The sequence below is a fragment of the Cebus imitator genome, unplaced genomic scaffold (genome assembly GCF_001604975.1).
Source record: "Cebus imitator isolate Cc_AM_T3 unplaced genomic scaffold, Cebus_imitator-1.0 Scaffold60, whole genome shotgun sequence".
NCBI classification, from domain to species: domain Eukaryota; kingdom Metazoa; phylum Chordata; class Mammalia; order Primates; family Cebidae; genus Cebus; species Cebus imitator.
This window is the reverse complement of record NW_016107375.1, coordinates 1,400,437-1,414,916: the sequence shown is the minus strand read 5'-3', so window position 1 is coordinate 1,414,916 and position 14,480 is coordinate 1,400,437. Positions and strand designations below refer to the sequence as shown.

Sequence of the window (14,480 nt, the reverse complement as noted above, 5' to 3'; positions counted from 1 at the left end):
AACAGTTGCAACCGCAGCAATGTGAAGACAGCTTCCTTAGTTTCTTCAAAATTTTATTAACAAAACCCAGGGAGGGGAGGCAAGAATGAGTGGACTCCGCAGCCCCACCAGGCACTGAACATGGAGACAGGGAAAAACCCTCTGATAAAGGCAGATGGGCGGTCAACCGGTGGATGGGCACAGGGAGAACCAGAGAAACTGATGAGTGGAGGAACGGACACGGGCACCGGGCACCTCCCCCATCTGGAATGCAGGGTGTGAGGGGTCCAGGCCAGGAGGCTCAGCGGTCGGCACTGGAGCGCAGGTCGGTAGTGAGGGGGTCGTGCTGGATCGTCTGGTGCAGCATCAGGGCCAGCAATCCCGCGCGGTTCGTCATGGCTGTGCGCACATTGCGTTCCTGCTCAAACAGCTCGTCCAGCTTGTACCACTGCCAAGGGAGCGGCAGGAGTCCTGAGCAGGCACTCCTGAAGTCCCGACTGCCCTCGGCCACATCCGGCATGGACACCTACCACATGCAGCACCAAAACCACACGGAAACCTACCACACGCACGCGCTCCAAGTCCACTTCTGCACGCCGCAGCTTCTCCCAGCAGTAATGGCGATTGCACTGGCGCTTGGGCAGGCGGCAGAAGTCACCTGTGAGCTCAAAGACATCACGTACAAGGGGGCACCCGCATACCTCATCGGCTGGCACCTGCAGGGGAGCCGGGGCGGGGATGAACAGCGGTGATAAGGGAGAATAGGAATGGGGGTTCAAGGAGGGAGAAGGGAAAGAATGGAGGATTCAGGGGATGGTGAGGAGGCATGAAAAAGGGGAGGAATGGAGAGTGAAGCAGCAGGGAAGGTGAGAGGAAAAAGTGAAGGAAAAGTTAAGGTGAAGAAGGAAGGGATGAATGTGGGACAGTGAGGCAGGGAAAAGGGGCAAAATAGGGGGAGCTGAGGGAAAACCTTACTTTGGGGTCCCGTGAGTGCTCGGGGCACAGCACCTGGAGCCGCTTACAGTATGTTTTACTCTGAGGATTATAGACATCACAGAAGAGTCGTGTAGCCCTGGAGGTTTGGAGTAGAGAGAGGGTAGTGGAGGGAGGGAAGAGAGGCCCACCTGTCCTTGCTGGTGCCCATATCCTGCCCCAGTGCCACACACATCCCAGTTCTGACCCCCGCCTTAACCCCCCACCTGTCACTCCACATGGCACCTTCACTTACCCTTCAATGCGTGTGGGGTACATGGACCCAAAGGACGTCTGGCTCTCATACTGGAGGGATGAGCACAAATGGAGGGAACTGTGGATGTGCACTGCATGCCCTCCCAAGACACCACCCAGACAACAAATCTGTCCCCCACTGGCCCGCTGATGTCCCCACATGGTCCGCCCCCTCAGTCTGACGCCCCAACCTTGGCATAGCAGCGCTCCATGTGGCGCAAGGCAACACGTGGGTTGATGGGGTGCCCACAGGAAACACAGAAGATCTGCAGGTCTGTGTCATCACTGTCACCCTCATTGCTCTGTATGGGGTGGAAGAAACAGTAAGGATGGGCAGGACAAAGTACTGGGCCCTGCCCCACTGCTCCCCTGCCTCACCTCCTCATCCTCGCGCACAGCCTGCTGCTTGGCACGCAGAATGATGGCCTCAAGCTCATGGAATCGGCGTTCCATTTCCTGAAGGCGAGTGCGGGCACTCTGCTGCTCTCGGCGAATGCGTTCGAGCAGCTTCTTGCCGTGCTCTTCGGCAATGCAAGGACTCTGCTGCCACTGCTGGATGCGCTGGGGGAGGATCTCGTAGATGCGGCTACAGGAAAGGTGGCAAGCAACAGAACGAGTGAGGTGATCAGTAAGTGAGGATGGCAAAATAGATGCATGACTAAATGGCAAATGGAGAAGTAAATAGGTGACTAGTAGAATGGTGGATGGATGGACACATGGGCAGATGGGTGGGTAGGTGGTTGGGTTGAGTGGGTAGTGGCTGTTTGGTGACTGAATGGTGGATAGCTGATTGACTGGTAGACAACAGAAGGCTGTGGTCAGGCCCTACCATGTACTTCCTAACTCCCTTGAACCCCCCCCCCAGGAATGACTCACTTGGCTGCCAGCTTCATGCCACAGTCATCTGAGCAATACTTGGAGCTGGGCTGGGCGGGGCGCACACAGCCGGGCCCCAGACACTGAGGCAGCGACGCAGGGTCCTTGGCATCATTCCTCTCTGGGTGTTTCCATTTATCCTTGTGTTTCTGCTTCTGCCGATGCCGCTTGTACCGCTCCTCCTTCTGTGGAGCAAGACAGGTCAGGTCAGGGTGGAGTCAGTCAGCCCCAGACCTGTCTCCTGCTCCATTCCAGCCCTTTCTGGCTCTTGCCCCATTCAGCCTCTGAGCTCTGCCTCTCCCTCAGCCCCACCCTCTGCCTTTCCACATCCATTTTACCCACTCCATCACCTTCTTCTCAGACTTCTTCTCCCGACGCTTCACATGCTTCACTTTCACTGCCCTCTTCCGCAGCGCGGGGTCCAGGAATGGGGACTCTTCTGTGTCGCTCATCCAGGGCTGCAAGCAGGGCATGCACTGACCCACCTGCCCCTCTCATGACAACCCCACCACCTACTCATGTCCCAAATCTACCCTCTGTCTCATTAGGGATACTCTCTGCTTCTGTCACCTCCACCCTTCCACCAGGGGATGTTCCTGTCTGCTCACCAGGCCGTGGTCATCAAAGGCCCCTGCACAGAAGTCCTGATACAGGTCAGGATCCAGAGGTAGGTCCTCATCTGAGAGTGGCTCAGGTGTGGCTGTAGCCTCAGGAGGCTCCTTGACTGCTGATGACGCCACTGCCCCCTCATCTTCACGCATGCGCCCTAACTTCTGTGACGGTTGTGGCTGCTGCTGGGTGGGCAGTGGCCGGCGGGGCCTTGGCAGGGACTCTGAGGGCGTCACTGGTGAGAGCTGCAGGGCAGAATCTCAGGACTGGCCCTGACCGCCCTGCCCGCATGCCCCGCCCTGCCCTGGGGGGCTGGACTCACCGAGGAAGGGAAGTACTTGTACGATTCCTGTGCCGGCAGGAGGAAGGCCCAGGTCAGCCCCAGGTGGATGGAGTGTGGCCTTGCCCTAGCCCCACCCACCTGGCCTGGCCTTGCCTCCCCAGACATAGCTCCCCGCTACCCCTCATTACCAGGATATGCTCAGCCCTGCCTGATCCTCACTGACATGCATGACCACCTGGAAACACCTGGCCCCACTCTGTCCACCCAGGGTTAGTGGGGTTTCTGCCAGCCCAACATACCTGGTCATGCCCCATTCATCTGGACATGACAGGCCCAATCCCACCTAGCCCATGCCTAGACTTAACTAACCCTGCATGGACCCACCAGCTCTCCCACACCTGACCCTGCCCAGCTCTGTCCACGCTCACCCGGGCCCGCAGCTGGCACTGGCGCAGCCGGCACTTCTGCCGGATCTTGTTGGGGCCTCCAAACTTTTTCATGTCCCGACAGAAGTCACAGTGACCACAGTCCTCAGTGCGCCGACATGCCTCGCACTCACCACACATGCGGGCGGATCGTTTGATCTGCTGCTGCTGATGATGATGCTGGAGGAAGGGGCCCAGAACAGAAATCATGGACCCAGGAGGGGCCGACATGGAACCACTTTACACATCCGCTCACTTTATACAGCCACTCACCTGGCTGGGTGTGGCCACCAAGGGCTGCGGAGAGGATTTGTGGGGTGAAGCAGAGCCCCGAGCAAGCATGGCCCCAACCCCTGTCCCTGACCCTGCCCGGCGCTGCAGGTCGGGATCCGGGACAGGCCTCTTGCGCCCTCCACCCTCATCCCGGGGCTCACTGCCGTCCCGCTCATTGCCATCCCGCTCCCGTGACTTCTTGTGCCGATAGCGAATCTCTAGCTTGGGGTCCTTCTCTGTGGGGCAGAGAGTAGGGCTAAGGTAAGCACTGGAGGGCGTGAATGATCCCAAAACGTCTTTATTCCCCTTCTCTCCCTTACTGTCCTACTTACCTACTCCGCACCTCTGTACACGACAGAGCTGTCCCTTCCCGTGGGATCTTCTATTACCACTCACAATGCAGCCCCCATTCCAGCTCACCACAGACATGTGTTACTACTCCCCATTATCCCCCACTGTGGCTCTCCCTCCTCCCCTGAAGCCCCACCTGCCTTCCTTGTCCATGCATGACCCTCACCTCGGCACTCCCGACAATACCACTCCCGGATGGCCTTGGCCATCTTCTCAGTGATCCGGATGCAGTCCCCATGGAACCACTCATTGCAATTGTCACACCCGCTGCAGAGGATGGGACAGGTGGTGAATATGTAAGGGGCACAGCCGATCGGCCTTACTACCCCACCCTGCCAGTGTCAGCCCCGCCCACCTCTCCCGGGCTCACATCATGAAGCAGTTGATGTCTGGTTTGCGGCAGATGCAGTAAATGGGCGCATTCTCCCCATTCTCCGACTTGCTGTCCTCCCCGGCATCTGGAGGCTCTGGGTCTGAACCATCACCCTCCTGCGGGACACCCCCATTACGGCTCCTTAAACAGCCCCCACCGTGGCGGCTCATCCCCGCGTTACAGCTCCACCACGGTCAGCATGGATCCCCACTCTGCCTGCAGATTTCCCATGGGAGCCCCCAAAAAGCCTCTCCACCACAGTCCCCACTGACTCCCATTACTCGGCTTCATACTTCCCATCACGCACCCACCGGCACCCGCTCCTTGTCTACACTCACTGGCGGGTCATCGAGACCCAACATCGTGGCGCCTCACAGACCCCGCCTAACTCACTCCTTGAACTTCCCATCACGGTTCTCCACTCATCCCTCCCTGTTTACCTCACAGACCCTCCCGGCACCCGCACCCCCAGTCTCAGCTGTCTACGGATACTCGGCCGCGGACTCTTCCTCATCACGGCTCACCACAGACCGCCCAAAGCGATTCCTCACAACCTCCTTATCCCTCTGCCCAAAGAACCCCCGATCGCGGTTTCCCACGGAACTGCCGGGTACCCGGAGTCCCCACTAAACTTCTATTACGGACCCCCACCGTGGCTCACCATAGAACTCCCAGATGGCTCATCATTCTGCCCGTAGACTCCCGCCGTTCTGTCCACAGACTCCGATTACCGCTCACCACAGACCCCCGAGTCGGCCGACAGACCCCAAGGTTGCCAACCCCACCGACCTCCGCCGCCGAATCCCTCGCTGGACGCGGTACTTACCATATCTCCGCTCCCGGCGCACTCCTTCACGACCCCCGCTGCGACCCGCGAACCTACACAGACCCCCTCAGCAGCGTCCCAGGCGGTTGCAAAGGCGCCCACAACTACTTCCGCTTCTGGTCACGCCTCCCAGGCAGCGTACTCCTATTGCGCAGGCCCCGTGCGCCGTCTCCGCCACCAACCATTAGGCGTCGCCATCTTGATTACGTATCCGTATGGTGGCCGGATCCATACGATCGGCGGGAACATGGCTGCGCTCACATCGTGGCTTTCGCAAGGGGGCCGCCACCTTGTCAGTAGAGTCCGTACGGTGGCTGCTGGTACTGTCTCGACGTACAGGCAACATGGCTGCATCTACTGCTTGACTTCCTCACAGATGCCGTCATGTTGGAATCTGATTCCGTACATGGGTCGAATTAGTACGGTTCTAGAAGACACATGGCGGCGACCTAATTGCGGATTCCTCAACGGCGCCGCCATCGTGATGGTTGATTACGTACACTGGCCGCTTGTCAGAGAGATTCACAGATAAAGCTGCCGCTCCCGAAACGCTACCTGGATCAAGTCTTATTCATTCCTCCAGTCTCCTTCTCTATCCACATGCTTTAATGAGGCGTCGACAGGCTACATGGCCTTACGCGGTGGAGGAAACCAGTTCTTCTGTCGTCTCCGACTTCACCTTTCCGGGTTTCACTCCTCCCACTTGTCATTCTTCTGCCGGGCCTGACACGGTTCAGCTTCTGTTTATTTTATTTTTATTTAAAAACAATTCTTAAACTAACATCAAATCTTATTTTAGTTCTATAAGCTGCACAATAAGCCTAAGCACAGTTTACTTACCCATTTCTTTGTTGCTTAGCATTTATAACATTTTCAAATGTTATTCTAAATTAAGTTGCAACGAACATTCTTAAACATAGATAGGTATGCTCATCCCTGATTATCTCTTGTGAAATGTGATATACAAAACGGTGTTACTCTGGTTAAGAGCTATAAAATGGAGCTTGGAAGGCTTTCTAAGGACTCCCTGCAAACTTGCAAAAAGGAAAACAAACCAAAACTAAAACACAACTGGAATTTGCCTCGAACTCTTGAATTGGTCCAAACTGCAAGGACCACACAGTCCTGGAAACCAGCTATATTTCACCAGTGCTGCGTCTCCTGAACAAAAACCAATGAACTATAGACTCATGCTGGCCAGCTGCCTCCAGCAATAATAATTCCTTTAAAAGAACTTGTGTAATCACCCTTAGTTTCCTTTTTATTTTTCTTAAAAACTCCTACTCCCCTTTCTCTCTTTGGAGCACAATCTGACTTCGAGCTGAATCTGGGTCTCCTGAATTGCAGTTCCTATGCCCCAATAAACTTCTGCCTTGCAGCTTGGTCTCTTGCCTCTTCTTAGTTGACACTCCTTAGAGATAACATTCTAAAAGTAGAATTACTTTATAATTGACTATAAATATTATAAGACATGTTAAAATTTATCAGAGGCCATTGGTTTGGACAGAGCTCCTGCAGGAGGCCGCAACAAAATGGAGTCACCCACACTACAGTTTCATGCCACCAAGCCAAAACTAAATTATCTGACCTTCCAAGAAATCAGGAGAAAGATACAGAATAATAGCTAAATCCCCAAACGAGCCACTTTTAGCTTGAAAATCCCCTCTGCTTTAACCCTTTTTTAAAAAGTAACCTGAAGCAACCTGATGTTAACCAGATTTTTAAAAACAATTGTTCTTTTTCCTCGCTCCCACCTTAAAAAATTCACTGTTCTGCTGTTTCCCAGGGGAAGCTCTCATTCTATTTTGTATAATGGGATCTGCCCCAATTAATGAATTGCAAGTAAAAGCTATTACATCTATAACTAAATTTGTTGTAATTTTGTTTCTTGATGGTTGATACATATATTTCTACCAGCACTGTATGAAGATTCCTATATTAGAGCCTTATTAGGTTATTAGATTAGTGCAAACTTTTGTTGTTGTTGAGAATGAGTCTCTCTCTGTTACCTAGGTTGGAGTGCAGTGGGCAATCTCTGCTCATTGCAACCTCTGCCTCCTGGGTTCAAGTGGTTCTCCTGCCTCAGCTTGCCAAGTAGCTGGGATTACAGGCAGGTGCCACCACACCTGGCTAATTTTTGTATTTTAGTAGAGATGGGTTTTCACCATGTTGGCCAGGCTGGTCTCAAATTCCTGACCTCAGGTGATTTGCCCGCCTCAGCCTTCCAAAGTGCTGGGATTACAGATGTGAGCCATCGAGCCTGGCTCACACTTATCACACTCAGGTTCCTAGAGAATCATCAATCGGTGCACCAGTTTTCTAATCCCAATCGCAAGTGATCCACCCACCTCAACCTCCCAAAGTGTTGGGATTACAGCCGTGAGCCACCGTGCCTGGCCAGTGCAAACTTCTAAATTCATCACCCCTGTCAGTAAAAAATTGTCAGCATCCACAGCCATTTTATAAATACTATACATTACCATACTAACACAGTGCAAAAATAAGCAACCACATAAAATACATATTTAAATGGATGAGGTAAATATAAACGTCTCTCATATTTTCTCAAACTTCCAGCTCCATGTGAGATGCTGCCCTTGGGGAGCTCCCAATTTACACTATTGGTGCTCACTTTGATCTGTGTGCAGTCTGGGATGGATATGATGAAGCAAACGAAGATTTGTATTATGTCAAACAGTAAATTTTTCATAAGTCTAGCTTGATGAGGATGGTAATAGTCATAATTTCAAAAACCTTCTATTTGCTTAGTGGTTTATAGTTCACAAGATACTTTCACACATGACAGCTTATCTGACCTAAATGCCTTATATGGTGAATGGAGCAGGAGTGTTATCGTCCCCACTCTACAGTGAAAGCAATTGAGACTCAGGGAGCCTAAGTCCCTTGCCAGGTCACACAGCCAGTAATAATGGATCTGACAATAATAGTAAAATCTTTCTACTATGAGTGCTGGGCTGTGAGCTGAAATCAGGGCATAGACTCTGGGTACTCCCAGGACGAGAGAAGCTAGGTGAAAAGGTTCATGAGGCAACCACAGAATGGAGCAGATTCTGAAAGTTAAGGGTCACAGTGGACCTGAGTCAGGAAATAGATCAGAAGTCCAGGGGATCAGACACCCCAGGAATCAGCATTAGAATCTTAGGCAGGAGAACAAACAACACAGAATGAGGAACCAACTACAGGATCTCAGCACAGGCGGGGTTCACAGGAATGGGAAAGGAGAGCCCAACTCTACCAAAGATTCCCGGGAGCGGAACGCAAGTCTTCCAGGCATTTCTTGCAAACAGCAAGGATAAGATAAATATTTGAAATTCAATGACAAAACCATGCTTAGCACTTCAATTCTAATTTGCCAGCAAGCACAGACAAAATCAGGACTGGAATCATTGACTGATGAATACAAGTTTTGCTTTCCGCAGTTTTAGTTACCCATGGTCAAGCATGGTCTGAAAATATTAAATAAAAAATTTCAGAGGGCTGAACTCAGTGGTTCATACCTGTAATCAGCACACTAGGAGGCTGAAGAGGGAGGATCCCTTGAGCCCAGGAGTTCAAAACCAGCCTGGGCAACATAGCAAGACTTCATCTCTACAAATAATAAAAAATTTAGCTGGGCATTGTAGCACGTGCCTGTGGTCCCAGCTATGCAGGAGGCTGAGGTGGGAGGATCACTTGAGCTCAGGCAGTCGAGGCTGCAGTGAGCCATGATTGCATTACTGAACTCCAGTCTGGATGACAGGAAGATCCTGTCTCAAAAAAGAAAGAAAGAAACAATTCATAAGTTTTAATTTCCCTGCTATTCTGAGTATTGTGATGAAATCTCATACCATGCCATTCCATTCCACCTGGAATGTAAATTATCCCTTTGTCCAGCCTATGTACCTGTTCCGTTTAGTTGAATTCTGTTTTTTTTTTAAACCAGTCCGAAAATCATTCTATTATAAAGACTATTAAATTCATTTACTGACATTGATATAATATTCAAATAAACCCAAAATTGGCTTTAAAAATCAGGGCTCAAGTTATCTGTAGATGCCTAGAGTCAGTGTGGATTATGTAGGGCAGGGCTGGGGTGGGGAGGGAGCAGAGTAGCATAGCAGAGGGCTAGGTCCTATTGAGTTAGAACTGGGAAGTCACCGTGCCATATCACAACAGTCTAAAACAACAGACTGTGTGCCTCTAATCTTTCTGGCATCTTGTGAATGTGGGAGGCAGGGACCAGGTCAAGAATTAAAGCAGGTACTCACTCTCCAAATGGACATAGGCGTCCAGAGCAGGAACCACGCCTAGATGCCGTTCAAGTGCGGGTAACTTGAGTAAGGAACATGGAGAAGCCAGGATGGGTGACAGTGGTGTTAACAACCACTTTGGCCCAGGGGAGAGACTGGACTTGAGAATAAGCAAAAGCAGTAGCCAGTAGGAAGGATATCCTTCAGAGCCTGGGCCATTCTATGCAGCATCCCTAGTCTGGAAAGGACCCAGACTCTGGATGGAAAGAAACTGTAGGTCTCTCATGAGGGTGATGTCCATTCAGACACAGCTTCAGAATTTGCTGAAACATGCCAGAAATGTAAGACCAAGGGATTCTATATCTATCTTATGTTTTCAAGGACACTGAAATATTCTGTGGCTTCTAAGACTTAAACTATTAAGTCATAGTTTTTAGAAGTATATTTTACAGTTCATGGCTTCAAAAACAAAGTGTTACAGCTTGGATTTGAGTCTAGGCTCTACCAACACTAGCTACTTGACATTGGACAGTCTTTGAGACTTTTTTCTCATCCACAAAAATTGGCAAAATTAACATCCTCCTAGAAAGTCATCTGAGAGAATATTAGGTCCAGAATGGGCACTCTCCAAAGAGTGTCATGCAGTAAAAGATTAACTCAGCAGGCCTTGAATGTTCAAACCTTCACATTAAAAAAAAAAAAAAATCTGGTCTTTGACTGGCTCTTGGGAGATAACCTTAAAGTGCCCAGAATTACTTACCTAATAAGAATATTTGACTGGGCATAGTGGCTCAGACCTATAATTCCAGCACTTTGGGAAGCTGAGTTTGGTGGATCACCTGAGGTCAGGAGTTCAAGACCAGCCTGGCCAATATGGTGAAACCCCATCTCTACTAAAAATACAAAAATTAGCCAGGCGTGGTGGCAGGTGTCTATAATCCCACCTACTTGGGAGTCTGAAGCAGGAGAATCACTTGAACCCTGGAGGTGGAGGCTGCAGTGAGATGAGATCTTGCCATGACACTCCAGGCTGGATGACAGAGTAAGACTCTGTCAGGAAAGAGAGAAAGAGAGAGAGAGAGAGAGAGAGAGAGAGAGAGAGAAAGAGAGAAAGAGAGAAAGAGAGAAAGAAAGAAAGAAAGAAAGAAAGAAAGAAAGAAAGAAAGAAAGAAAGAAAGAAGAAAGAAAGAAAGAAAGAAAGAAGAAAGAAAAGAAAGAAGGAAGGAAGGAAAGAAGGAAGGAAGGAAAGAAAGAGAAAGAAAGGAAGAGAAAGAAAGGAAGGTGGAAAGGAAGGAAGGGAGAAAGTTTATATTTACCTAGAATCTTGGGCCACACCAGATAGTTTATGATAACAATGTGATTTGTGGTGGGGACCTTGGGCCACATGGTATCAATATGACGTCTGGAGAGGCCAGAGACTGAGTAACCAAGGTCAGCAATGGCACCCTCCATACCTGTGTAACCAATCCCCCAATAAAAACTCTGGACACCAAAGCTCAGATAGAGCTTCCCTGGTTTGCAATGCTTCATTCACGTTGTCACAACACTGTTTCTGGGATAATTAAGTGCTGTTCATATGACTCCGCTAGGAGATGACAAATGGACACATGGTCTTTCCTGTACTATAGCCTATGAACTTTTTGCTGATTTTAATCTGTATTCTTTTGCTATAACAAACTGTAACTGGGAGCTTAACAGCATTTTTGTATTCTGTGTGTTCTTCTAGTGAGTCATTGAACCTGAGGATGGTCTTAGAACACCTGACACAAATGTTCTTTTTCCTCATATATTATACTTTTAAGTTGATGTCTCTGAAATGTTTAAAGACTGCCAAATGTCATGAACCAGTCATTTAATATCATTTTTGAGGATGACTTGTTTAGGTTGTTTTGGGTAACTTTAATTCTAATCTGCTCCCTCTCTACTACATCTTTTTCATCCCTAACACCCTAACATCCATTTCTTTTTTTTTTTTTTTTTTGAGATGAAGTCTCACTCTTATTGCCCAGGCTGGAGTGCAGTGGCATGATCTTGGCTCACTACAACCTCCGCCTCCCGGGTTCAAGTGATTCTACTGCCTTAGCCTCCTGAGTACCTGGGATTTCAGGCACCCACAACCACACCTGGCTAATTTTTGTATTTTTAGTAGAGATGGGGTTTCACCATGTTAGCCAGGTCTTGTCTTGAACTCCTGACCTCAGGTGATTTGCCCAACTTGGCCTCCCAAAGTGCTGGGATTACAGGTGTGAGTCACCTTCCCTGCCCACACTTCTTATCACACTCAGGTTCCTAGAGAGGAACAGGTGCACCAGCTTTCTAGTCTAACTTCTTTTCCCACTTACTCCCTCTAAAAAAAAAGCAAAAAGAATTAAATAGGTTTGGTTCTATGGTTTGGTGATAGATTTGTCTTTCTACTTTTTATTCCTACCCTAGTCCTACCAACCAATTTCTATGCTGAATACGTTAGTTTCCATCCAGAAAGCTCATATGTAAATACCACCTTGAATCTTATAACCTGCAGAAGCTTTCAGTTTGTGTTTTTTTCAGCTCCAGATCATGAGGTCCTTGGTCCTACAGAAGACAGAGCAAGTCTGAGGTTTGCCATACACAAAGTGGAGCAATATAAAACCCTTTGGTACTGGTCTGTGTTCATGATAGTTTTTTTTCTTGCTTATCCCAGCGTTCTCTTCCAAAAGTTACCATTACAGACACCAGCACACTCCTATGATTTTATTAATGGTTTTATATATGAGTAAGTTGTTTCCTCAGTGAAATTATAAACTCCCTGAAGGTGAGAATTAAGCCTCTCTTGAAGAGTAAACCACACGAGGTGAATTGAATCCACAGCTGTGTTTCCTGCAGTGATGTGAACACAGAATTGGCTTTATTACTATCTCTGTAATTGTCTATATGCAAATGGAGGTTTTTAATGGCCTCTCCAACTTGGTTTGAAGGAACAACAGAATAGCGGTGTTTGGGCCAAAAGTTTAAGTTGCCTTTGTCTGGAGTACTGTGGAAGACCCATCAGTAATCTGCAGTACACAGCATTACCCAGGCCTCCTTCAACTGTTTCTGTCCTTGAAGGTACCCGCTGTTCTCATTCCCAAGCCACAAGTTCTCACATTTCAGTTACAATCAAATCAGGCAGGCTCAGGAAAGTCTCAAGAATCACGTGGCGCAGCAGGAACCCAGGAACACATGGCCAGTTAACCACCTATTCAGGTGCTAAGTCTCCTGCCTGGGCCAGTCCCCTTTTCCATGTCACACACCACACATAGCAAGGGGACAGCTATCCTGGGAGTCTAGGGGAGAATAAGTGTCCAAGATCCCAGTGATAATTCTCCAGGTATAGCATTTGTATATTTTAAGTCTGGCCTATGAGAGACGTAGGTGGGGGAGTTAGGGCCCTCATTAGCTTTCCTCATCTTTCAAATCCTATCACATCCTTTTCCTTACAAAAAAAAATTGTTCCTTCTTTCAAAATCCATTTTTTTCTATTAACCCATCTTTGTGCATTTAAAATAAGTCTTTCCAAACCCTAGTGAAAGACATTGAGTACTTTTTAAAAACAGATATATTGGGGTGTAATTCAAATACTACGCAATTTACTCATTAAAAGTTTACATTTCAATGGTTTTAGTATATTCACAAACTTGTGCATTCACTGCCCTGATCATTTTTTTACCTTTAATTAAAAAAAATTTTATTATAGAGATAAGGTCTTGCTATATTGCCTAGGCTGGTCTTGAACTCCTGGGCTAAACAATCCCCCTGCCTCAGCCTCCCAAAGTGCTGAGATTACAGGCCTGAGCCACTGCACTTGGCCTCCCAATAAATTTTTAGAACTCTTTCACTACCCAAAAAAGAAACTCTAATACCACTCTCCAAGCCCCTCCCCCTGGGCAACCACTAATCCTTCTGTCTCTATAGATTTGCCTATTCTGGATATTTCATATAAATAGAATCATATTATATGTGGTTTTCTATGACTGACTTCTTTCACTTAGCATGTTTTTAAGGTTCGTTCACAGTTAAGATAGCAGGTGGGAAAGGGTATCTCACTGCCGTTTTGATTTGTATTTCCCTGATGGCTAGTGATATTCAGCATCTTTTCATGTGCTTATTGGCCATTATATATCTACTCTGGAAAACTATATAATCAAATACTTTGCCCATTTATTTCATTGTATTATTTGTTCTTATTATTCAGTTGTAACAGTTCCACAGTATTCTGGGTACATGTCCCTTATTAGATAAATGATTTGCAAATATTTTCTCCCATTCTCTGGATTGTGTCTTTACTTTCTTGATGGAGTTCTTTGAAGTGCAATTTAAAATTTGATGATTCCAGTTTATACACACACACACACACACATATATATATACACACATACATACATTCTTTTGTCTCTTGTGCTTTTGGTGTCATACCAAAGAAAGTATTGCCCAATCCAAGGTCACAAAGATTCACTTCTATGTTTTCTTCTAAGAGTTTTATAGTTTAAGATTTACTTCTTTTTTTTTTTTTTTTTGAGACGAAGTCTTATTCTCCTGCCCAGGCTGGAGTGCAGTGGTGCAGTAGCATGGTCTCAGCTCACTGCAACCTCTGCCTCCCAAGTTCAAGCAATTCTCATGCCTCAGCCTCCTGAGTCGCTGGGACAACAGGTACACACCACTACACCTGACAAATTTTCGTATTCTTAGTAGAGACAGGGTTTCACCATGTTGACAAGGCTGATCTTGAACTCCTGACCTTAAGTGATCTGCCCACCTCAGCCTCACAAAGTGCTGGGATTACAAATGTGAGCCACCATGCCCAGGCTTAAGATTTTACATTTAGGTCTTTGGTTTGAGTTTTCTGTATGGTGAGGTAGGGGTCTAACTTCATTCTCAAGGGCATGTGGGTATCCAGCTGTCCCAGCAACATTTGTTGACTGTTCTTTCCCCAGTAAATAGTTATGGCACCCTTGCTGAAAATCAACTGACCAGGCCAGTAGCAGTGACTCAC

At 48.1% G+C, this 14,480-nt stretch overlaps 1 protein-coding gene across 4 annotated transcripts; it reads right to left on the bottom strand.

Annotated features, from left to right (window-relative positions):
• Positions 1 to 36: 36 nt before the first annotated feature.
• On the bottom strand, positions 37 to 6,041 carry CXXC1 (CXXC finger protein 1). 4 transcript variants are annotated; one of them, XM_017529632.2, is made up of 15 exons: positions 5,223 to 6,041; positions 4,394 to 4,512; positions 4,190 to 4,290; positions 3,673 to 3,908; positions 3,403 to 3,582; positions 3,014 to 3,040; positions 2,691 to 2,936; positions 2,421 to 2,540; positions 2,083 to 2,267; positions 1,585 to 1,792; positions 1,398 to 1,508; positions 1,208 to 1,257; positions 955 to 1,051; positions 543 to 695; positions 37 to 427 (listed from the first exon to the last, which is right to left on the bottom strand). In XM_017529632.2, exons 1-15 carry the CDS (start codon positions 5,223 to 5,225, stop codon positions 281 to 283), a joined length of 1,983 nt encoding a protein of 660 aa, XP_017385121.1. In that variant the 5' UTR covers positions 5,226 to 6,041; the 3' UTR covers positions 37 to 280. The 4 variants fall into 4 exon arrangements, with proteins under 4 accessions (XP_017385121.1, XP_017385122.1, XP_017385123.1 ...); XM_017529633.2 differs by having other exon boundaries at positions 3,403 to 3,579; positions 5,223 to 6,038; XM_017529634.2 differs by having other exon boundaries at positions 2,433 to 2,540; positions 5,223 to 6,020.
• Between the last annotated feature and the right edge of the window lie 8,439 nt (positions 6,042 to 14,480).